The sequence below is a fragment of the Miniopterus schreibersii genome (genome assembly GCF_964146895.1).
Source record: "Miniopterus schreibersii genome assembly, chromosome: 6".
NCBI classification, from domain to species: domain Eukaryota; kingdom Metazoa; phylum Chordata; class Mammalia; order Chiroptera; family Miniopteridae; genus Miniopterus; species Miniopterus schreibersii.
Genome location: NC_138107.1, coordinates 79,038,599 through 79,065,051, shown reverse-complemented (window position 1 = coordinate 79,065,051; position 26,453 = coordinate 79,038,599). Strand labels below are relative to the sequence as shown.

Sequence of the window (26,453 nt, the reverse complement as noted above, 5' to 3'; positions counted from 1 at the left end):
GTCATAGCTACAAAGTACATATTTAGCTGCTTGTTGAGTCTATAAATGGAGAAAAGATTGTAAAAAAATACTATCCTCAGTTGATGAGCAGTGAAAATAGGGTAATTCTTGGTCTAAATGCTCCTCAGCAGATGTTTTATTATAATTTTATATTTCATAACCTATGGGTTTTAAGTGTGTTATCATGTTGAGGTTATTTCTAGTTAGATCAGGATTATATATCTTCTTCCATTATAACTAGAGCTAATCAGAAGATCTACTTTTTAAAATATTCATTGAAAGTGAGTTCTACTCAAGAGTCAATTTTTCTTTGTGTCACATATTAGGACAGTACTCTTTTTTTTTTAGATCATTCTACAGCTAGAGTGTGTTAAAAGAACCACCAGGCTGTAGGCTACAAAGAATAGACCATTAAAAGTTTGTAAAGGCCCTATGAAGAAAACTAATTTTAATAAACCTTAAATCAGTGACATTAGGATGCTACAGTCCATTTTGATTTAAAAAAAAGAAAAAGTATTGAAGTTGTAAAACCTATGGGACAAAAATAAAAGAAAAAATGTTAGTTGTGTTTTTTTTAGTTAAATTTGTTAGGGTGACATTGGTTAATAAAATTACATAGGTTTCAGGTACACAGTTCTACACTACATCATCTATATATTGTATTGTGTTTTCACCACCCCAAGTCAAGTGTCCTTCCATCACTAAACATTCACCTTCTGTCCCACCTTCTGTCCCAGACTCTGTGTCCACGAGTCTCTTTTTTTTTCTTTGCTTAATGCCTTTCCATCAGTTGATATCACCTCACACAGTATGTATTTCACAGTTATTCATAAAAGCAAATATATATATATATATGCTTCTGTTTCTAAAAGAGATAATTCTCTAAGTATAATCTATCACCTGAGAACCAGTGAAAACTATTTTTCTCTATTGCATAATCAATGGAAATAGACAAAAAACTTAGTTGTGCCCTTTCATCATCAATGAAATTAAACTAATGTGTAATTAGAAAATCTGGTGGTTGATATAAGCAGTAACAAAATTTAATAAAGACCTTCTAAAATTTGGTCCTATAATGTAAAAATAAAAACAGTTAAAGTCAAAAATCTGGGTAAAATAGATGTGACTTAAAGAAATAATATAAAATGTAAATAACCTTTTATAGAGATTTGTAAAAACTCTAGAAAGATAAAGGAATAGAGAAGAGGGAAACTGAGGCTTCTGAGCTCTAATTCTAGGCATGCTACTCACTCTACAAATTAAACAATGGGCCCCTTGACCTTCAGTTTTCTCTAATATAATAAATAGCAGAATGTTCAATCTATTGACCCTATACTAAGACCAGCCCATTCCTTCTCCAAATGCTTAACTGGTATCACCAGGGTCACCTCTCTGCAAGCCCAGCCAAGCCTTGGTCTGCCCAGGGTAACCGATGCATTTCTGGCAGTGAGGTCTGAAGTTAGACTTGCTGCCCTAGGTCCAGACGGTGGTACCAGGGTTAGTGCTAAGAATAAATGTGCAAATGAGAGTGCGGATTTCATTTTCTTCAACACACTCTATTTTCCCAATTTGTATAACTGAAATTCTCCAGTGGTTTGTAGTCTGGTTCTTTACTTCTTATCTGCAAATAGATTATTAAGAGTCCCCCTCTCTGGGTTCTGACCAGTGTCTATTTCTTATAAAACCCTCCTCCAAGGTATTATATTCAACCCCCCACTTTTGTTCCTATACCTCCAGCCCAGGTCAGAATCCTTCCTTGGGTGGGCTGAGGGCTTTAAATTAAAATCACAGGGCTGCCTCTTACTCAGTTTCACCTCAAGCAATGCAGGTAGGTGCATGATGTATAGAATGGAGCAGTGGGAAGGTTGGTCTGGAGTGGACAGTCCCAAACATGAAGATAGTAACGCGCTGTCTGCAGAGACACTTGGTATCCAAACAAGAATGACCTTTAAAAGAGCAAATTACTTTTTAAATATATAAAAAGTAGATACTCAAGGTGACTATCAATAATGATTAGTCACATTCATAGTATTTACTAAACCTTGATGTGATATAATGAGAATGGTACTTTACCTCTATGTCCAATCATGAGAAAAAAAATTACAAAATACCTGACTGGTACTCCTCAAAGCTGTCAAGGTCAACATATATAAGGAAGGTCTGAGAAACTGTCACAGCCAAGAGGAGCCTAAAAGGATAGGACAAACTAATGTAATGTGTATCCTAGAACAGAAAGTGGACATTAGGTAAAAACTTTAAATATCTGAATAAAGTAGGGACTTTGGTTAATAATAATATATCAATATTGATTCACTGATTGCAACAAAATGTGAGATATTAATAAGGGACATTAAGGGCTGGGTAGTGGGAACTATCTGTACTATTAGTAATATTTCTGTAAATCTGTTCTAAAAACAATAAAACTTCTAAAGAGTAAAGTTTATCAAAATAATGCCAAAAGGAAAGAATCCAGTAGGCCTGTTATGAAAATAAATTATCATCTGTAGACCTATAAAGAACAATACTTCTAGAACAATGAGAAAGTGGTCTTTCACATTCATTTTTCTTGGGTATAACTTTGCTTTAAAATGTATTTTCAAGGCATGGACTAGAAATGGCAAAGCTGAAATTGCACACAAAAAAATATATATACCAAAATTTTTTTAAAAATCTAATGAGTGCATAAGAGAAAAAAACCCAGTGAAGGCAAAGATGAACATAAGTAACAATAACTGATAAAGTGATGAAATTAATGTTATTAAAATATCAGCCATAAGTCATCCAACTTAGAATAGTTGCAAATACGTCAATATAAAATTTTAATATGCTGTAAAAATTCTGAAACAGAAATTTAAGAACATTACACATATGAAAAAATATAGACACTGAGCTTTATAGAAAATAAAAGAGAATCAGATTTTTTAAGTATGCATTTTAATAGCATCCTAGAGGAAGGAGATGAAATTTAACTTGTGCAAACTATTTTCAGAACATATCAAGCAGAAAGAGAATCTAAAAGTTTTAAGATTAAAAAGTAACTCAGCCTATCTTATCCTATTCTATTCTCGTCTGTTGTGCCTTGTCAGAGAAAGTCACAGTGGGAATATATGTCAGCTCTTGTTACTCTGCTGGGTTGGGATTAGAAAATCAGATGTTGGAACAATGGTCTAAAGGTCAGGCATAGAAGGCTCACTTATTTGGCTGCTTCCTTTCCTGGTGCCACATTTGGAAATTAACATACAGACTTGAGACCAAATACTTAGTGCTTCAAATATAAAAGAAAGCTCAGACTGAGTCCATTTAGTAATGTGACTAAAATTTAAAGCTAACATGTCTTGGTTTAATGACATGCAGGAAAATTCTGTTGAGATTTAAATTCCATTGTCTCCATTCAAGGCTGCAATAGCCCTAATGGTAGGTACTATAGTTCGGGCCATTCTTTGTAGAATGGTTAGGGAACTTACTCAAGGTCTCTCAGCAATGAATGGGGAAGCTGGGGTCAGAATCCAAGTATTTCTGACTCTTGTGGCTGTTAGTCAAAAACTATTCTATTAGAGCAATAAATTGATGTAATTTATTAGTCAATTTGGAAAAATAAGTTAGCTAAAAGATATAATTATTTCTTCTAAAAATTTACTAAATCAATTAATTACTTCCTTATATAATATATACAAGTTCCTTATTGCTTAGGAAACATGAAAGAACTATAATATTTAATTTATCTTGAAGAAAAAAATTACATATTTCTTTCAAATATTTTTGAGCTGTTGATTCTACAGGAGATAGAGCCAAGTGATCAAAACCCCAAATTAAGCAAGTCAGGATCTCTGAGTCTTTAGTGCTGACTACTTCACTCCAATTGATGAGAGAAGCCCCTGGGGGGACATTAAAACTATAACGATTATCTTTAATCCTCAAAATGGAGGTAAGCCTATCAAGCCATCAATTCTAAAAAAGCAATAACAACATATCGTGACTTAAAACCACGCAGACCAATAAATCTTCTAATATAGCAACTTCTTCCAGTTCCTGATAGGGGGGTTCTATAACTTTCAATTAACTATTTCCAGTTAAAGGATCCTCACTAACTTTAGAAAAATTTATTACATTGTTGAATAGATCCTCACAATTGCCAACATTTATTGAGTATTTACTGTGGGTCAGGTACTAAACTGGTCAGTTTTATTTAATATCAAATACGTATTGAATACCCACTAAGTTCCATACACTATTATAGGGATTCTAGGGATTCAGCAATGAGCTAAATAGAATCCCTAGACTTATCACGCTTATATTTTATCATTAAATCAACAAAATAACTTACAAGCTGGGTACTATATTTATTACCATTATTTGTCTCCCTTTCATAAGTGAGGAAAGAGAATTAGAGGTTTTTCCAAAGCCATGAAGCTATTACAACATATATATGTGCATAAACTGAGTGTTTCAGTATGCTCTGTTAAATATAACTATGTTTTCAAATCCCAATATAACTTTTATTGTCTTTAGGGAAGACATTAGGCCTTTCTTATCCCACCAGGAGGCTAAACCATTCATTTGTTAGTTTCCTTATGGTAGGAAATAGTAGTTTCAATAAAATAAGGTTTTCAAATAAAGATTTGAAAACTCCAGGTTGTGATATTAAAAAAAAAAAATCACAATAAGCCAAAAGAGGATATTTTTTATTTATGAGATGATTTTACATTTGTAGTTATGTGTGTTGTATTGTTTTATTTTTACTATTTACCATTTTGAAGAAAAAACTACAAAATCAAACCAGCTTCGATAAAGTAAAATGCTCCTGTTTTTAATATACTGCTCCTCAAAGTCCTGTGGATAATATAATAAATCTAACCGAGAAACATCACCTATGCAGGTATATTCACACAAATGGTGACAGACTTTCCTAGAACTTTTTCAATGAATGAACGACATTTGGAGAAAAGTAGAGGTTATAATAAATATCTGCTATAAATCTCAGAGAACTAAAGTGATGCTGCCAGCAGATGCTACTTATGTCTTTTAATGGTGCCATTGCAAAAGCCTCTGTGATTCTTGCTTTAACCTTATTAGCATAATAGTTCTAAAAACAAGTCCATAAAATGACTACGAGCCAAACTCTTATTTTTAAAAAAGTAAATTACAAATGCAAGTACTGTGGTTCTGTTTACACCTCTGTAATAGACAGCCTCTAAAGTCCTTCTGCATTCTGATATTCAGTCTCTTGTGCATTCCCCTCCCCTCAAGCCACTGGACCTAATGATATGCTTCTAATGAACGGAGTATGACAAAAACAATGGGATATCACTTCCATGATTAGGTTTCAAATAAGTCATGACACATTTCTCTCTCTCATTTCTTTCTCTCTGTCTCTCTCTCTCCCTCCCTCTCCCCCGCCCCTTGCTGGCTTGCTCCAGAAAAACCAGATGTCATGTCATCTGTCCTTATAGAAGGTCCACGTGGCAGTAAATTATCACCAGCAAGAACTGATCTGGCAACAGCAAAGTGAGTGAAATCAGAAGCAGATTCTCTCCAAGTTGAGTCTTGAGGTAACCGGACCTTGGATAGATGAAAACTACTTGCATTTTACAAGCCTTTCTCTGCAGAAAGTAAGGCTCAGCAAACACCTTTCCCTCTTCACAGAAAACTCAAGACAAAGCCTTGGGGATACAATTATGAACATCTCTAATTTAATAACCTGAAACATATTTAATGAACTCAAGATTATCCTTTTAAAACTGTAAGCAAGCTTCATTACATGATTTCATAACAATGTAAATTTTCCCAATAAGATGTAGTGATCAAAATCAGTAAATTGATTTAATAATTTTTTTCAAATTATAAAAGAAAGTTTATTTAGAAAGTCACAGTGGTAGAAAAGGTGACCCAGCTAGGCTGTGTGGGCTCAAGAAATGAGTTACAGAGGCAAAAGAAGGGCCCTTGGAGCTTAGGAAAAAGAAAAGCAGAGAAGGCAGAGGAGGGGGGATGGAGCGTGGCCCTGCTGCAGAGAAAGAGCATGCCTAATAATTTTTAATATTCTACTTTCTGGCGGCAAAACATGTATGCAAGTTACTCTTCTGTACTTTGTTATTAAGATAATTTTGCAATTCCAGCTCTCTTGTTTTTAGTTAGGTTTGCCATCCCCATAGGCATTGACTAGAGTGAATTTTAATTACTATGTAATGTGCTTCATTTGGTAAGCAAGGAAGGGAAAATATACCTGTTTATCTCTTCATTAAAGATGCATGTCAAACCCAGAAGCCCTTTAAGCTATACTTCTTACTTAATGATTCACTGAAATGTGGTCATGAGTAATTTTTGAGGCCAGTCTTTGGTTTGTTCTGACCTCCAGAGGCAAAAGAATTGAGAAGAGAGTAAAAGCAAATATCCTCTTCCCAATGGCTGACTTATCCAGGGTTTTAGCTATAATCTGTGAAAGGCTGACAATTGCACTAAAGAAGTAAAGTTAAAAATTTCTATTTACGATAGCATCAAAAATAAAATAATTAAGAATATATTTAACAAAACAATTGCAATATGTGTATGCTAAAGACATTATTCAAAGAAATTAAGGAAGATTCAAATGGATAGGTATCCCATGTTTATAGATTGAAATATTTCACATTGTTAAGTGGCAATACTCTCCAAAAAGATCTAGAGATTAAATGCAATGCCTATCAAAACACCAACTGCCTTTTTTTTTTGGCAAAAATTCACAAGTTAATCTTAATATTCATATGGAAGTGCAAGGGATCCAAATAACCAGAACATTATAAAAAGGTAGGATGATCCAAACTTTCCTATTTCAAAATTTACTGGAAAGCTAGTGCAGTCACAGCAGTGTGGTACTGGCATAAGGCTAGAGACTTAGATCAGTTCATAAAATTGAGAGTCCAAATTAAACCTTTACATTTATGTTCAGTTGGTTTCATACAACAATGCCAAAACAAATACCTATGAAAAGATAGTCCTCTCAATAAAATAGTGCTGGAATAACTGGATTGCTACATGCAAAAGAAAGAAGTTACACCCCTACTTCACACCATATACAAAAATTAACTCAAAACAAGTCAACAATCTAACTGTAAAAGATAAAAATATAAAATTCTTAGAAAAGAAACATAGGTGTAAATGCTCATGACCTTGGATTACACATGATTTCTAAGATATGACACCAAAAACACAAAGTAAAATAAAAGGAATTTTAAAAAATGGAATGCTAAAAATATTCAATTAATCTAAAATAAAGCAAGTGGGTAGGAAGTAAGAAATACATATGTAGTCAACCGTTTTCAATAAAATCACAGGTTATTTCAATGGGAAGATGATAGCCCCTTCAGTAGTTCTGAAACAACTGGATAGTCTTAATACAGGACAAATACATTCATTCATCCTTATCTCACAACATATATGAAAATTAACTCCAAGCACTGAGCTCTTCTTTAGTGCTTTAAAGGAGAAAGACAAGGAAGGAGATCTGAAGGCCTTCACCAGGAAATTCTCCCGGGAGCCTGGAGTGAGATCCAGAAGTCTGCAATTTAAAGGTTGGGAAGAGACTGTCAGAGGAACTATGAAAATGTATTAAGGTAAGTCCCCTGTTCTCTTCCATCAGTCTCGAATACAAACTGGACTAAATCATAATGACCTCTTTTTTCATCCAGATCGAGCCAATGCTGAAGGCACCTGAAATCCCTCCCTTCAGTGTTTCTAGCACTCGAAAGGCAAGTAGAGAAAACGATTGTAGAGTCCCAGTTTTCAGATGTCGGTTCTTCGAAACATGGAATAGGTGTTGGCATGAAGGAAGGGTTAATCATTATTACTACATTTAACGCAAACCATCTGTTACAGATGTTGTATTACAGAATTGTACACCTGGAACCTATATAATTTTATTAACTGATGCCATCCCAATAAATTCAATGATTAAAGAAAGAATACAAAAATGTAATGCAAACCAGCCACTCTAATTATTATGGTAATCCTGAGTACTTCTGTGGCTGAGATCTATGCCTAGAATACCTGTCAGTATCCTACAAATAATGTTTATTCTCCAGAATACCTGGATTAAATTCCTCTCCTTCCCTAGCACACACTTCTCATAGTCGTTTTCTAGCAGTGTAAACGTCCACAAAGCTCTCATGAATCTGCCTAGGGAGCAAGGGTGCTTAAAGGAAGGTATGGATCGTCGGCAGGTTAGTAAATATTTTTTGCCCTTGGGAATGTAGAGGAGACCAGGTTATGTATCTGTCAGCTCTGACCATCACACACCATAAAATACTCATCAGCTTTGCCAGACGCTGATTATAATCCACTTTGGGGGATGTCACACTTCACCAAAACTCCACGTTTACTTAATATTAAGTACATAACGTTTGCAATTCTGCCTGAAATCTATTTAGATATATTTACCCATTTCTTCAGAATGAAAAACTGGGATCTAAAATAACTCATTTTCATTAAAAAAAAATAAGTGTGTAAAATATAACACCATGGTATATCTTCTTGTGTTTCAAAATTATTCAGGTCACTCTTCCAAATATGTGTTTAGATACCAGAAGAAAAACAGCAAAAAAATTACATTGTGAAAACCAAATATTTCCTTTGTTTGAAATAAAACTGTAGCCTTTTATTCCAGATAAAAGCAATTACTCCATTCCAACCATTTTTTAAATATGTGCTTAAAGTTGCTTGTTTCAAGTTTTAGGATTTTAATGGATCAGGTTTTTGATGCCGGGGGCAATTTCTCTGCAGTGACAGATAATGGAAAGTGTGTCTAATGGGTGAGAAGATAACAGAGTTGGGAGAGAGACAGATAAAGAAGATAAAGCAGCACACACCAATAAGGGACCGGCATTTGAAATGTAAGGACCATGCACTTATAATTGGATTGGCCAGGATATAGTAGGGAAAGGAAAAAAACAGAAAGGTTTTGCCCTCATGATATACCTATTTGATATACCTAATATATCTATATCTATATTTATATCTATATGATATGCTTAGTATATCTAATCAAATACTCTTAACAAGATAGAATGTAAACCTACCATAAGGGCTTCCCAAGATGAGGAAACCAGGGAAGAAGCCCAAGACCATGCTAACATCAGGCGTAGAACTAACGACAAAAAGCTTTCGCTCGGCCTCAGAGTAAAGTGTGTCTTTAGGGGAGCAGAGGTCCCCACAAAGGACCCACCACTGACACTCAGCTATGGTTCAAGAGGCAAGTAGACATTCTGTGATTAGACAAAAACAACAATCTGAGAGGCAGGAAAACACTAATTTCACTTTTACAGATGAATTGTAGAGGTACAGGCCGATTGAAGGACATCAACCCTCACCACACTAGGTAAAACTTACTGACCCTTGGATACGAAAGCCGCCTGCCTGAATATGAAGCCACCTGCTCTCTCTCTGATTCTTTGAGCTTTCTGACATAGTCACTGAATATTTACCACATCAAAACTCTGTGCTACCCATGATGGGAAAATAAACAAGTACGTAAAACCTGGTTCCTATCATTGAGGTTACAACTCAGTATTTACATATCTATATGGCGTTATGGTATGGTAGTCCATTGCTTATTAAATTTAGAAGTTTGAAGTAATTTTTTTACTTCTCTATCTTTCAAATCAACCTTTCAAGGCCATTGTTACGATAGATATATCATATATTAATAGCCTTGTACACACCAAAACCTCAATAATCCGTAGTTTTTATTATGTGTTCATACACCTAACCTATGCCTACTTTTACTTTCTTCAAATAAAAGGAAGATATAAGAATTAGAGCAAGTCCATCAGTTAACTATTAGAATTTTAATTAATTATAACTTAGGACTTCAGAGACATATCACCCACTTATTCCAAAATGGTTTCTATATAAATATAATTCCATAGGTACAGACTGGTGTGCAAACAGAGATAGTATTGTGGATTCCCCCATTAAAATTAAAAATAATGGGCTTGCAAAGAATGGGCCTTTACTGAGTTATCACATAAAACATGTATTACTAATAGAGAACTAAAAAGGATTAAAAGAAATACAGAATAATTAGAAATGTAAAATAATTTTCTCACATAGACAATGCAGTTGATTTTCCCAAATAAGGTGAATCTAAACAATAAAATAAACCTTCAGAAAAAAGAGCAAACTGAAGGGAAAGTGAGGGTAATGATATCTCGAACACAAAACAATAAGCTTAACACACAGTATGTGTCAATGAATTCTCCTGGTTTTAATTCAGTGATTAAGAGCATGGATTCTGAAGTCAAATTGCTCAGGTTCAAATCCCAGTGCTGGCAGTGCAGCTCTTTCTGACAAGTTCTTTAGCTCTCTGTGCATCAATATGAGAAAAATATTAGTAACTATCTCGTTGTATTGTTTTTATAATTAAACAGTTAATGTATTTAAAGTGCTTAGAACAGTGTTATCATCATTGTCGTCATCATTACCATCATTATTAAAATTATAATTATAGATAGAGTGAGCACAATTCTCAAGCATCTCAAAAGAGGCAACTTCATAGAGCCAAGAAGGAATATTCTTTTGCATGATTACTAACTTGACTGTGGTTAGTTATCTTACTTGATGACAATACTATGCCAATTTGTCCAAAGTCCAAGGTTAGATTTTCTGTGGGTTTGCTGGCTACATTCCATGACCTCAGATTAACACACTAATACTCTATTCAATGAATTCTCCTGGTTTTAACAAGGTGACTATGATAAATGTAAATTCATAAATAACTTTAGGGGGGGAAAAATCAGTCTATAATTGCATTCCCACTGATCATAATTTGGTCATATGGTCTTTATATATTATAAATTCTAGGACTGTAAAATATTTAAAGATGATCTGGAGCCATATCATTAATTTTTGTAAAAAATAAAGACTCAGAGACAAAAAGTGACTTAAACAAGGTCACAAGATTACTCTGAGTCAGAGCTAGAACATTGAGCCCATGTTTTGTTGAGTTTTGTTTTATTTTTCAACTATCCTACATTCATTAAATATTGAATGTTTTTGTTAATCTCTGAGAAATTCCTATTTAAAAAATCTATTTCTGTAATAATAGTTTATTATTCTAGTATAAAGAACTCAGTCCTAATGACAGATGTGGGACTTTGTTATAAGAAAAATGGGAAGCTATGTTAAGGTATTGAGTGTGCTAATGTTAATCTTTATTAACATTAACTGACTTAAATTTTTAAAAGATCACTTTGCCTTAAAAATAGATGGTGGGGAGGAACAAGGATCACTTAGGAGGTTATTGCAATAACCCACATGAGAGACAATGGTGGCTTGGACCAGGATTGTGGTGACAATAAGTTGTTGAAGCCTGGATATGTTTTGACGGTAGCATCAACAGCAATTCCTTCTAAGTTGGATGTGATGCGTGAGAGAAAAGAGGTGTTATGGAGGCAAGGAAATATAAATCTTCATTCACAAAGTTCTAATTTTTTAAATTAACTGTCTCTTGCTGTAATCTTCACCGTGATTTACTTATCTCTACCCCTTTGCAAAGAGGCTCATCACCATCTACACATTGTCCTCTTGTGAATCTGGAAGCAGCCAGAATCATACAATGTTTGCCAGAGAAACTGAACAATGGCTCCTGACCTCAAAGGAGTTTATCATTTGGTAAATGAAACCCCCTTTGAATAGGAGGGAGACATATTTGGACAGCATTACAAATGTAGCTAGAAGTTGCAACTTGATGTTACACCAGAGTGCTCTGAACATGTCCACTGAAATGAGGGAACCAAGCTCACTAACCGCCCATTAGAATGAGGGGCAGGGGAGCAGTTAGAATAAAATCCATCCCACAAGTAGTGGAGAATCAAGCATCTGAAGGGAAGGCCAGTTCTAGGGATGGTGTAGTGTTACCACTTGACTTTGTCCCCTGCTGGGCTCCCTATGGATTCATATCTAGACTCATATCCATACCAGGGAAGGAATAGAGCTGTGAACAAAGAATGAAAAAGTCTGTTTTCCCCCAAATCTTCTAAGATACGGGAGTAAAAGCCAACACCACTCTGAGAGGCCCTCATGGAATGCAGCCCAGAAAGGGAGAGAAGCACCAAGTGTAGCAGAACTTTGGCATCTCAAGGGCTCCATGCATCCCTGGCAGTAACCATTGGTGTGGGGAGCAGTGTCCTCAGAAACTCAGACTTCACTGTGTTGCTAGCTCCCTAGCATGTGTCAGTACAACCCAGCAGAGGTGGGCAGAGAAATAAGAAGAATAAGAGAAGTGGATACCACATGTAGCTGACTTCTTTATGAGCAAGCACATGTGAGACTCGGAAATATTCGTATGAGCTCAGTTGCATTATTAGCAGAAGGTAACTACATGACTATCCTTGTCCAGCTTTTAAATAATAATGATGAATTGAGTTCCTTATACTCCAATCACTCACTGCAGCATTTTGTATCATTATATTTCACAATTAAGCAGTCTGTACACCCCAAAGCTCACATATGTGCCACCTCTGTTCAAAGCCTCCAGAACCCAGGTAGATGGCCTCTTCAAGGATGTTGAGGATAATGAATGCTGCAAAGTAGACTATTGATCTTTTGAAAATGGTAAGCATGAGAATTTTTTTAAAAACAAGCACCCTTCATAAAAGCAGTCATTTTATAAAATCAATTAGAAAGACTGACTATCTGTAGACCATCTGCCCTGGTATGTATGTATATTAGGAGCTTTATTTCTTGTAAGACTTCAACCATGCTGCTTACATCCTTTTAACTCATTAAGGAAACAATGTTCCTTCTTTAAATGCCCCTGAAAAGACTTGCTCCCTTCAATGGCTCCACACACTGCATCACGTCAAAGCTGCCAAAATAACACTTCATGGCAGTGTGCCAATTTTACCCAAATTCAATCATTTTTCTTAATCTTGATTTATATTTTGACCTTGACTCCATACTTCCTCATGCCTAAAGAGTATTTTTTATGACTTGGGTCATCTAGTTGTATTTCTGTCCTACCTTCTTCTAAAAGTCTCTGAAGTGTCTCATGCCTCTAGTCCCACATGACGGTGAGATTAGTCCCACTATCATTACAGTTATTACTGTAAGTGCAAGAATGGAAGGGAAATGTCCAGTGAGGATGACCACACCACTTCTATGGATTTCCTAGACAAGAGGGTCAGTGGTTGAGATAGTTCAGTGGGTGAGATATGGTTGCACTCTCGCCGCAAGAGGAGAAACAGAGATCTGGAATGTGAGTGCGGCAGAGTAGAAGATCAGTAAATGCTTTCATTTAAGTAAACTCAGTAGGTTCCTTGGGAAAACTTACCATTTCCTTTATGAAATATTAGAAGACGGCAAATTTAACAAGGTACTTGCTAGGTCAAAAACTCTATGAAAACTGCAGTGACACAGAAAGTCTATTCCCACACAAATACATATGATCTAGAAAGAAGAGCAGAGACCTTGGAACACACCACCTGCAATTCCAGGAATCGCACACTGAAAGCATCGCGATTAGCCATCCCATAAGCATCAGAAATGATATTACCAAGTTCCGAGGTTCAGCTACACATTTTCGTGTGCGTTTAGCCAACCCTTTAAATTCTAACCTTAATCTATATTTCCATATTCACGGCTGACCCCCATCCACCAGCACCTGTTAAGATTTCTGTGCTTACAAAGTATGAAGACATTAAGTGTGTGTGCGTGTGTGCCTATATGCGTGTATGCATGTGCATGGGTGTGTGTTGGGGAGAGGTGAAAGGGGTGGGAAGCAAATGAAAAGAATAATTCTCCAGGATAAAACGGCCTGGCAACAACTTCCCAGCCTTTTCCGAAATAGTCCTATCACCTGTCACCCACTGCTCTGCCCCTGTCTACGGGGAAAGCAACAGCCCCACTTTCCATGAGATCAGGAGCTGATGCCCAGCCCGGCAGAGCGCAGCGCAGCCCCTTTGGAGCCCAGTTATGTGAGAGCGCGTGTGTGCGTGTGTGTGCGTGTGAGTGTGCGTGTGTGTGTGCGCGCGTGTGTGTGCATGTGTGTATGCATGTGTGTGTGTGCGCGCGTGAGTGTGTGTGTGCGTGTGTATGTGTGCGAGCGCGCGCGTGTGTGCGTGCGTGTGTGCGTGTGTGTGCGTGTGTGTGCGCGCGTGAGTGTGTGTGTGTGCGTGTGTATGTGTGCGAGCGCGCGCGTGTGTGCGTGTGTGCGTGCGCGTGTGCGTGTGTGTGTGCGTGTGTATGTGTGCGAGCGCGCGCGTGTGTGCGCGCGTGTGTGTGCATGTGTGTATGCATGTGTGTGTGTGCGCGCGTGAGTGTGTGTGTGCGTGTGTATGTGTGCGAGCGCGCGCGTGTGTGCGTGCGTGTGTGCGTGCGCGTGTGCGTGTGTATGGGGGGGCGGCTTACCTCCCGATGAGCGAGAACTCGCCCAGGACGCCCAGGCGGCGCATGGCGCCCAGCAGGCCGCGCACGGTCATGCCCTCGCAGAAGCAGACCACGACGCGCGCCTTGGGCAGCCGCTCGCGGAGCTTGCGCAGCAGGCGGTCGAAGCTCTTCTCGCCGGCGTTGCTGTAGATTTTGTCCGAGTGGGCGATGCAGAGGCCTTCCTGCGCCGCCAGCTCCTTGAAGGCGTCCATCCCGCTCTCCCCGTAGTTCCCTGTCCGGAAACAACGGGCACATGTTCACGGCAGCCTGGCAGCGCCAGCGCCCCACCCGCACTAAGGGCGCACCGGTCACGGGGCGCGGGGGGCACAGGCGCGCCGCGTGACCTGCAGATACGACCCGGACGGGAGGAGGATCTGGATGGATCGAGGAGAGAGATCAAAGGATCGAGGAAAAGAGCGAGACTCTAACTGGGGCGCCCGCGGTGGAACACGATCTGAGACACGAAGGGCCGCTGCCCCAGTTTGCAGCCGCGATGAGCAGAGGCTGCCCCAGTTCCAGCGCCGCGGGAGACGCGCCGGGGCAGGAGGCCGGCGGCGGGAGGCCTGGCTGGGGCAGGCACTGTGGGGACAGCGAGCCCGGCCTCGATACCTCGGGCACTCAGTGGGCAGCGCGCGGGGAAGGCCGGCCGGGCAGAGTGAGGGGGCGAGGAGCGGGTGCAGGGCCTCGTGGAAGTCCAGCGCCCTCTGAGGAAGCGGCGGGGTCATGGGAGACTTGGCCGTATGCTTTGGCTTTGATTTTAATAGTATTCCTATAATAAAATAGACTTAAAAAACCGAAATCAATGAAATAAAACAAATCTCCCACTGTGCCAGCTCCCCGTCTCTCTGTTTCCCTGATGGCTGTACCTCCTCCACCTTAGTGTCCTCTCTAACTCCACTCCTTTTCCCCAGCTTGGGGATTTTGATGCCAAGATAGGTGATTCAATTCTATGTCCCCACGGTTTCTCAGCTCCCTCCATCCAATGATATTTCCTATAGCCTGCCTATTTCTGTCATCACAAATGTCTCTGACATTTCCGAATGTGGCTGTCAAACACCCCGTCTCTGTGCCATCTTCTCTTTCAAGCTCACGTATTCTGATAACATGCTCCAGCATTTATTCTGCTTCAAGAAACCTCAAATCCACTCACCTCCCTATTTTTCCTTCCACCCTCCCTCTCATTTGCCTCATAGCCCAGCTTAGATCTCATAGCCCATCTTCATGGTCACTCCTTTGAAAGTTCTTTAATTCCCTTGTGTATTCCTGACAAAACCCAAATGCTAGTTAAACCCAGGCATTCACCTGTTTCATGTTCACACCTACACATGGCTGGAAAAACACTTATAACCTTGATGACTGGTGTTTTGGTTTGGCTTGGTTTGGTTTTTCAATTATGCACATACATACCCAAAGAGGCACTCAACGGTGCAAGGAAATTATACCGCATCTCCACGGTCAATCCATTTTCCTGGTCTCTAACGTGACTATTTTACCTTTACTTTTCTCTCTTCAAATCTCTCAACTACTGACCCTGCCTCTGACCTTCCTCTCAGCTGGGACCTTCATTTCATATTTCAATAAGGACACAGAAACAATCAGACTGTAACTAATTCAGCCACACACCACCACACTCACGAAACTTTCTTCACTGGCACTCACGTTCCCTGGCTTCCCCCCTGTTGAAGTGCTCCCACTGCTGCAGAGAGCCCTCCTGCTCACGAACTGAGTCCCATCACTCTTGGTTTATTAATGGACTTTCTCCCGCAATTGCTCCCTCTCTTTTGTAAAACAAATTTCACCTTCTAATGGTGTCAATAAAAAAAAAAAAATACTCTTGGACTCTTTGTTCCACTTGACATACTACTTCAACTCACTACTGTTCACAGCAATAATAGTTGCCTAGGTCAATGTGTTTGCTTTGTCATCTCTCAACCTCTCCTTTACCTTCATTTCCATCACTCAGAATCACTCAGAAACACTTCTCCTGTCAAGGTCACCAATAATTTCCCTGTTGCCATATTTTATGATCTGTTCTCTGACTTCATCTTTGTCAACCACTCAGCCGCACTCAACAGCTGGCTGCACCCTCCTTGAGAGATTTTATCCACTTCGTTTCTGTGACAGCCCTCTCAGGATTTCCTCACCACTTGCTGACTACTCCTCGATATATTTTCTAAATATTCTTATTCTGCTCAACCTCTAAGTGTTGTCGTGCCAGGACACACCCCGGGAAGCTTTCTCTTCATCTCCTATAGTCTCACACAGTACCCTCATTCAGTCACGTTCCTTCAAACGCCATTTGAATACCGTGGTTGAATCTTAAATATAGATCTTCAGACTGGATTGCCCTTTGGAGCAAACGATTAGTACATTCAATTGCCTACCTGACATTTGTATGCACTTAGAGACATCTCAAACTTATCTGAAATAGAATTTTTCCATCTCGACCTTGCCAAACTGCTCATTTTTGACATCTCCTATTAGCAAATAGTGCCATTACCCAACAGGTTGTTCAGTAACAGCATTTAGGAACTGTTTAGATTTCTATCTTCTCTTCTATTGCAGATCCATTCCTGTAGACTCTATCTCTCAAGTGTTCCTAACCCAGCCCATTTTCTTTGTTTCAATCTTTGCCACCCTAAACCAAGTGTCTTAGGTCAGGTTCCCTAAAAACAGAGCTGAGGTGAAACTTCTTGTTCATGTATATGTATACCAAACGGTGACATTCTATTTTTTCCAAGTTGAGAACTCAATAAACTACTTGCTAATTGAATGTAAGTATATAAATACCTTAAATATATAAAATTTTATTTGTGAAATATACCTCAATAAATCTGGGGAAATAAAAGGAAGTGCCTTTATTCTGAGTCTTCAAACATGAACAGATTTTCCACAGATAGAAAGGTAGGGGGCATATATTCTTTGCCCGTCTACTAAGTCATGAGCAAATCATGCCAAACTCAAAATAAAACACTCAGCACAGAGCCCACTCTCTCCGCCTCTTGTCCTGCTTCCATTCTGCCACTCAGGCTCCCTCTTGTCTTTCCTGGTATTGACATTTTTATTTAGATACTTCTCTCTGCAGCCCTGGAAGATATATAAAAAACTGGATTTTAATAAAGCTCTTAAAAAATAAAAGGACTATGTAATTGTAAACACTCAGACCTGATAGAGAGTTGTATATTTACATTTAATTATCAAATAGTTTATTGAGTTTTTAACTTGAAAAAAAATCCTTGGGTTCTGCACTTCAAGTGTTGCCAATAAACATCGGACATTGGCTCTGCCTTTGGTTTGATGAATATTTACTCTGTGTCTGGCACTGTGCTAAAATAGCATTTTAGCATTTCATTTATTCATCACAACAATTCCATATAAAAGTTGTAAGTCCTTCTTTACAGACAAGGACTTGAAAGCCCTAAGAGGTTAAGGAACTTTCCCAAAGTCATACAGGGGTAGAACTGGGATTTAACATCTGAATTCTATACTGCCCCCTACGTGGACTTAAAACTGTGAAGGAATGACACAAGCATACAAAACACAGCAACAATAATAAGCCATATAAGCTCCATGTGAAATAGAAAACACCATAATATTAAGAGAGCACGGAGGATCAGAGAAGACCTCTTGGGAAAAGTAGGAATGAAACTTGGCTTTGAAGAGTGTATGCAAGGGATTGGTATTCAGGGTGAATGGGACTGAATGAGAATCCACAAAGGTATTTTTAGTGGCAATGAGAAGAGAAGTCCCACTGGAGCAGAAGGTTCATGGTTTATAGAATGACGCTCCATATAATGGATTTCTAGTGAAGCGTCTGGCATACCACGCCAAGACTGCAACATGGAAATGTGCTATATGTTGCTGTGTTGAAACAGATTTTATAACAGACTTTATGACCGTTATAATGTTGCCTAAACTCTAGAGAGTAAGAAAGAAGAGTGGCATCTGAAAAAGTCACTGAAAGAAGGGAGCAAGACACTGTCCTGCAGAAACAGGCAACATAAGAGAAAACAAGGCCACTTACAGAGCACGCTCACGAGGTGAACCTGAAGTAATGGAAAGACATACTGTCCAGCATCATTGGACTGACATTCGGCAGGAGCCAGCTGTTCCCTTACCCTTCCAGTAGCTGCTTTTAGCTGCCTTTTGCTCAGTGGAATTAACCCAACACTGTTACTAAGCTTTTGGTCTCCTCTTATTTAACCCCACTTTTTACATCTTTTATATCAGCAGTAAAAAATTCCATTTAAACAAGTCAAACTACATTTTATCCTGGGTCAAAAGGAAATTAGTCTATGGAGAAAACACTGTCTTTAATTCAAAGGAAATGAAAGCCTCTGGCAGTAAATGCAGTGAATAAAAAAACCTTGGATTTGGACCTGTGAAAGCCAACTGGGGCTTGGTTCTGCCTCAGTCTATGACCGTGTACAAGTTCTTGGACTGCTCCTGGTTGCAGTTTCCTTATGTGTAAAGTGAAGGGGTTGCACTGGTTAGTAAATGAGCTCTCTTACCATGGAGCTGTGAGGCTAGCCTTGGTTTTCTGCATCATGGTGGGAAAGGCTCATTTCATACCATTTTGCTTAGTTTGACCTGTGTTTCACCTGAATTCAGGTCATGCTGAGTTTTCCAATGGCTTTGCCAATACTCTTGGAGTAATACCATTTTTTTATAGTAGAGGTAGCATATCAGAATAGTGAGAAGCAGGCCCTCTGGAACCAGAGAGCCTGGGCTGGCTCAAATTCTGACTGCCCTACTAGTTAGCTGTGGGACTTTGGTAAGTCACTAAACCTCTCTGTGTTTGATTCATCTGTAAAATACAGGTGATAATAGTAACCACGTCATAGAGTTGTAAAAATTAAATGATTTAATATATGTAAATATTAGCATATTGTCAGTACTGTATGAGAGTTTATTATTATTTACTCAATTAACATTTCTTGAGCTCTGTGTGCTAGGCACCAGATAAGGATCTTCACATTCATGTCTCTTTTTTGTTCTAAGAAACCCACACATGCCCTTTCTCATAGGATCAAAAGGAAAGGTTGCGTTATGTTCCCACACAGTAAATGGGAGAGAAGGAAACTTGGCCCCAGCAGTCAAAGTCCAGGGCCCATACTTCTAGTTGACACACTGTGGGGGTCCAGGCACATGAGTATGAGCCTGTAGGGATGAGTCAGGCATGTCAGGGAGATCACAAGGAAGGGTGTGTCTATGTGTGAGATGAACAAGGTAGAGTCAACGAAAGGTCAACTAAGAACACAACCAACTAAATGTCACTGGGCATTTGAACTTCTGCTCAGGCTGAGGTGCTTGGAATCAGGCTTAATTAAATATGATGCTATACAAAGCTGGCAAAGGCCTCTCTAGCCCAAGGTACCTGCTTTACCAGTACCTGAAATTCTGCCACTAGCAAGACATGACTTTTCTCTTTCTACTGAAAAGAAAAATGCTCTTGGGAGAGGTAACCCATTAAAACCCTGACATCCTAGTATTTTTTCGTTTCGTAGATCTTTCTGAAAGCAGTGGGCAGTTGGAGGGATCATGAGGCTAAGGAGATGAGGGTCTGCAAAGCCTAGCAGCACTCAGAAGGCGGAGTTTGTCAATTCCACAACACACTGGGTCCTGAGCACTTTCCCATGCTCATCCTTGGATCATTTACAGACACCTTCTAAGGATGAAAAATTCCTTACACTAAGAGGGAATTGGATGAGCATTTAATGAGATCATAAATGAAGATGGTACAATTAATGATAATGCTAGGGCTAAAATATATGTAAATGAAATATAAAGGAAGAGTCCACACAGAACCTGAGTGGAAATCACCTACTGTACATTTCCCTCATCTCTCTGTGGTATCTGTTTCCTCATCACTGTTATTAATACAACATAATTTAATTAATAGCTCAAAAATAAGAGTGTGTCATGGGCCCATTTCCCATTTTGGTATTAAGTCATCATTTGTTTTCACCAATAAAGGCTAAGAAAGAAAACATTATTTCTGAGAAGCCCAATATTGAGAATCAGGCATTTCAGATAAGCTTGGGCTCTGACATTGCAGGATTAGAGCTCTCCTGAGCTTCCTTCCAGCTCCGAGGGCTTTAAATTGGTGAACCACCCAGGAACTGTGGGTTAAGCTCTTCCAGTGACACCTTGCCAAGCCCCATGACTCAAATCACAGTCCTCCAATATCTCAGATTCATTACAGAGAAACGAGAGCAGAAATGGAGAAACTCAAGCAGCTTTCTAGTCTCCAGTCTTTCCACTACCATGAGGAAACATGGAAAAATAAGTGGTATACCTTATGAGTGAATGTGATCTCTTTGTCACTCAGTACCTTCCAGTACACGTGCGCCAGGCAGAGCTAAGACCTTGGGGGCAAACAAATGAGTGGAAGAGGGTCCGTGCACTAGATAAACCCAGGTTTCTGGAAGAATCAGACATGCAGAAGAATGACCACAAATGGTGCTGATGCGCAGGCCAGAGAAGGGAGTGTCTACGCCCCGCTGGGAAGGAGAACGGCTTTCCCAAGAAAGGGAAACTGAAGTGGGCTTTAATGAAGCTGCAGGTTTTGTTTGTCTTTTGTTTTTATTCTGAACAATCAGAAAGTAAGAGACAGTAGAACAATATCTTACACATATGTCTGTTCCCTGAACCCGTGCTAGTTTAGGAACAATTATAGGCCTTTGCCATTAAAAAAGAAACAAGTAAGAGAAGAGGAATTATCAACAAAATCTGTGACAATTCCAAACGCACACACATATAGAGACACACACATGCATGTTCCAGTGTGCGGTATGTGAAAAAAAGTTGTCTGTAGTGGAAATTAATTTAGATATGTTATATGTCCATTAAAAAATGAAACCATTTTATTTCCTTACTGTTTCTCACCTACAGCCTATCTGTTCCTTAATGTGTGTTGGAAGGAGGGAGGGAGGGAGAGAGGGAGGGAGGGAGGGAGGGAGGGAGGGAGGGAGGGAGGGAGGGAGGGAGGGAGGGAGGAAAAATTAAACTCTAGACCCTCAGGAAACAACAGTGTGAGCAAAATTAGTACTTTTTAAAACCATTTCTCAAAATCTTGAGCCGCAGCAGTGGGATTTTAAACCATGTTGTGGTAGAGTTCCCCTCACTTCTGTTTACACTGATCATCTTAATTATACAGTGAAGCAGCGTCAGGGTTGAAAATTAGCGACTGACATTTCTCTTCCTGTAATTGCCTTGTGAAATTTTATAGTCTGACCACTAGAAATGCCTAGCTTGCAAAATGAATGCCTATGCTCTGAGTGACCTTTTTGTTCTGTATAAGGGAAAAAACAACCACCTTCTGACATGTGTGACTTCAGCCTTAGGGGTCTAGACTCTGGCCAAACCATGATTCATGATTCAAACCAGAGAGCAGAAAGCCCCACCCACTCAGAAAATCAAGCCGGGTCCTTTCTGTCGTAGAAGACGACTCTGCAATATGAAGACCCTTACACTGACTACACAGGACAGTCCTGGGCTAAGCAGAGTTTAAGACTTTTAACAACATACAGGTGTCATCAACATGACCTTCTGTCCCAAACAGGCATCAAGTGGCCTAGCTTAACTAAGAACTGATTTTTGAGGTTCAGCTCAAGGTGAAGCAGAGGCCACACCCTTGGCACCTTCCCAAGGCACCCTGTGCAGCCTCTCAGTGATCTACCGAAATGCCTCTAAGGAAGGTTCTGGCTTTGTCCTGCCCATGATCTGTTCCTAGTAGGCTTCACATGGAACAGATGCTGAGTGAGATTTCATAGAATAATCGAAGTTGATTTCCCTGCCACAAACCCACGCATACACACAAGGGCTTTCTTTGTCTTGTTTAATGACACAGCTACACTTCAGGAAAGCCATACATCCTGGGTGATCAGTCTCTGTTAGCTTGAAACCAGTCACTGTTGCTGGAGACTTTAGGAATATGGGGAATGTTATTATCTATTTTTCTTCCCTTATTATACACATACTGTCATTTGGTTAAATATTAATAGATGACAAATGGAAAATTCCAATAAAAACACCCAAATATTTAACCTGCAAAAGAAAATGAAAAGTCTTTCCCTTCAAGGTCTGTCATTTCTGAGGGTGGTATAAATGGCTACATATTTTACATTTGCTTGAAAACATCATGGAAAAGAATGCTCCACATCAGTATTTATTCTCAAAATTCAGAAAGTTTCTGGGGGCCACAACTAAAGACTATGACTATGCAAGGCAATTGGGCTATAGAATATCTAAGGTTTCTCACAGCTTTAACTTTCTCTGATTCCAAAATGGAAATATAGGGCATGGGGAAAGTTGTGGGGGTAGGGAATGGAATGAACAGAGAGTAAAAATGAAACGAAGAGTCTCAGAAGTTACCTCAGGAAGCACCAAATAACTCCATTATTAATATCATTTATTTAATTTCTCAGACTACCCAGACACTGCGAGAAATCTGAAGTAGTAATATTTACAAAAATTTTCCCAAAGTTTTTCTTCAAAAAGACTTAAATTTGAAAGGGGAATTTATAATTCACAAAGCAATTTCACGTATATGATCTTGTTTGATCCTGAAAACGATTCTGCTATTGGGGACTGAGAGTACGCATGGGTTCTAGGGACGTGGGTTCCGATCGTAACTCCACCCTTCACCAGCTGAATTCTTGGTGATCTAAAACTCATTGTACCTCATTTTTCTCATGTGTGAAACAGAGGCAACAATACCTACCTAAGGGTGTTGTGGTGAGAAGTTAAATGAGGTGACATATGTATGTAAATCACTTAGCACTTCGTGGGTGCCTATTCAAAAAATGTGTGTTATTATTATCCTCAGGGAAGATTGCATTTTCCAAAACTGGTGACATCAATGTATCCCACCCACGTGTTCTTCTTACAATGTGACTTGTGACTCCTCCACTGAGAAATGGAATTTATGTTCTCTCCCCTTGAAGTGAGCCTGAATGACTTCTGACACTGTCATAAATGCGATACAGCTTAATCCCACCATTTGAGGATAATTACTCTTGAAAACCAGCTACTGCACCATGAGGAAGCCAATCGGATACATGGACTGGCCTCTGTGGTTGTCTCAGCCACTAAATTTCAGGAAACTGAATCTTGCCCAAGGTCGCACAGCTGTTAAGAGGAAGCAAGTGAACTCAGATGTACATTTTCTGATTCCATATCATGTTCTCCTACCACAATTTAAAATTTGGAAAGTTGTCTGACTCAAGAATGTTCTGAGCATATGCCCAGCTCATTGTCACACTGTAGGTCGATCCCATCCCATCTCTGACCATCCCATCTCTGACCAGGTGGCCCTCTCTCCCACTGCACCACAGGAGCAAATACCAGCCATGGACAAGGGCACCTGCTGAATCCAGCAGGACTCCTGAGACAAGGAGTTTCGTTTCTCATGCTGATCTTTTCCTCATATAGCTACCAGTTTAGACTCTTTTTTGTGACTTCTAAACCTGCACTAATCATACACCAATAATATGCCACTCACTAGTCCATGCCCTGAAGTTCCAGGTACAGAAGAGCCCCTCTGTTAGCTGCAGAACCTTCAGTCTAGCCCCTCGCTCTCCCACCATTTCTTTCCATGGAAATATGTAATAATAAATCCACATTCAGTAACAAAATGTAGTGAAATGTCACTATGCTTCTCAAATGAAAACTAATAACAACTCTTTCGCCAATGAAAACAACATGAAGCTAATGAAGATTTAAACTCCAGGGCTGCTCACTTACAGGGCTCCTTCCAAGGCTCTGGGATGGGCCATAGCAGTGTACTTATAGGCATAACTTTTTATTAAATTTCCCAAGCGCATTATAATTTTTCAATCCTTTTTTCTAAGATGCCCTCCAAATCAGGCCCAACAACTTTAAATCTGCCCCTACTCTTGAGAGTGACTTAGGTCAAATGGATCACCCACTTCAGCTGCTGACTTCTGTTTCTATAGGAGTGGTTATTGCATTAGCTTAAGATCTAAAAACTGTTTGGTAAGAGCAAATTTAAAATAGTTCTTTCAGAATGAGTTTAAAACTTTCTTCAATAGTAAAGTTTAGTGGAGCTTCTCAAATTAAGGAATAAAATTAGAATTTTTATAACCAAACACTTCAGGGACTCTATTTCCTCTCCCCTAATGATTACAAAGTAAAGTGCTATGACACAACTAATGAGAGATTTAGAGGAATGCTCAAGGATTTGAACTCTCTTCTGTGATAGATCAGCATAAAATAAGAAAATATTTTAGTTCAGAGAATAGTGTGACGCCTTGTTTCAGTCATTTTAAAAAATGAACATGGCTTCAATTTGAACCAATAAAACTGATAAAATTTTTCAAGGTTAAACTACATGCACAGCATGTTAGAAAATATGTGTAGGTCTGCATACAAACACCCATGTGCCAAAAAGATACAGGAAAGCAATATATATCCAAAAAGTTACAGTAACTATCTTCTAGTGATGAGAATTTTCTTTCCTCTATATTTCTCTATATTTTAGGAATGTTTTGTAGTGAATGTGAATCATGTTTATAATCAGAAATAAAAATAAACATTCATTGTCAAGAATGCCTTTTATGTCAAGTGGTGCTTCAAATACAATTATATTTGCATTCAGTTCAGACTCCATTCGGAGGGAGGGGGAGGGAGGGAGGGAGGGAGGGAGTGAGGCAGGGAGGGAGAAAAAAAGAAAGAAAAATCATCCCCATGGTCTAAATACCAGCTATACCACAATAAATTTTTTGTAAATGGCCAGAAAGTAGAGAAAGTAAAGTCACATGTAATAACTGAATTAAGATACACACAATGTTCTCTGTGCATATTTAATTGCCTCAACTGCAATATTACCCATTAAAAATAAAGTTAACTGTTTCAGGGATGGGAGTGGTAAAGATGTATTTTTATCTACCCTTCCTTTCTTATAGAAGATAATAAAATAGCATCTAGTCTAATTCCAGGATTTGGTAAGTTGAAATTACCAAAGACAAGTTACAGAAGAAATATGAAAAGTAGCCTGGAGCATTCTTAAAGCAGAAAAACCAATGTTACAGCATTTTTAAAGGATTATTTTGTCACTTAAATGATGTCATTACATTACATTATTAATATAACTTTACTCGCATCAATAATAGAGAGTTTTACCTTTTTGTTTAAATAATGAACTGGATTTTTAAAATTTTTCTTATTTCAAGAAACCTAAGCAATTTTGTCTCCCCAGAGTTCTGTGGTCATTAATGCAGCCTGAAAAGAGTGCATTTGACTAGACTCTCTAAATTATAAATGACTACAGATGATTTGTTTAAAAGATAAGCAGGTATTTAGTTGTGATGGGACCAAAAATGCTCTCAGTTTCATCTCTATTCATGAACATTATCATTTAACTGTTTTGGGGGGGGGGGGTCAGGTCAGAAATGTTTATTGTACTGTGGCCAATCCTTATGGCACAGAAACAGGCAGAAATAGATATAGCTGATACTTAGACTGTGGAAATAAGTGTTGCCAACAAGTGATATAAATAAAAATGTTGATACACATATACACATTTACTAATGTATTATAGTGGTCACTGTCTCCAAAGAGATAAGGAAAATGAATAATAGAATAATATAATCTGGAAAAATTAAATATTTACTGCATTTAGAGTCAACCTCTTCCAAAATCAATGCAAATATTTAATGTCTCCTTTGAAATCTATAATGAGGAAACTATTACATATATAAGTAGTCTTGACCCAAATTACAAAACAATAAAACTTAGTATTTTAAATTATGCTATAAAGTCTCCAGTGTATATTTAAATCAACTTGGTTGGGTTTTTTTAAAAAAAATAAATGGCTTTGGGGAGTATCATATTTATTGAAGTCATATATTAGTGCAAATTCCTGAGGCATTTGCTTTTAAATCTGTAAAATGGGAAAATAATATTAAATTTCTATGGTTATGAAGATTAAAAAAAATGTGGGCAAAGCATGTGACATGGGACCTGGCACTTCATGTTTTGAAACAGTTATTTGAAGCTTAATCTAAAAGAACAGTGATGAGTTTTGTAAAATAAAG

At 38.7% G+C, this 26,453-nt stretch overlaps 1 protein-coding gene across 2 annotated transcripts in view; it reads right to left on the bottom strand.

Moving 5' to 3' along the window:
• Positions 1-26,453, bottom strand: part of GRM1 (glutamate metabotropic receptor 1) — a gene marked incomplete at both ends in the record, with an annotated part of 259,375 nt that overhangs the window by 169,407 nt on the left and 63,515 nt on the right. For both annotated transcript variants that reach the window (XM_081140792.1, XM_081140793.1), the window contains one exon: positions 14,377-14,626. In XM_081140792.1, coding sequence (XP_080996918.1) covers positions 14,377-14,626 — 250 coding nt within the window. The remainder of the gene's footprint in view (positions 1-14,376; positions 14,627-26,453) is intronic.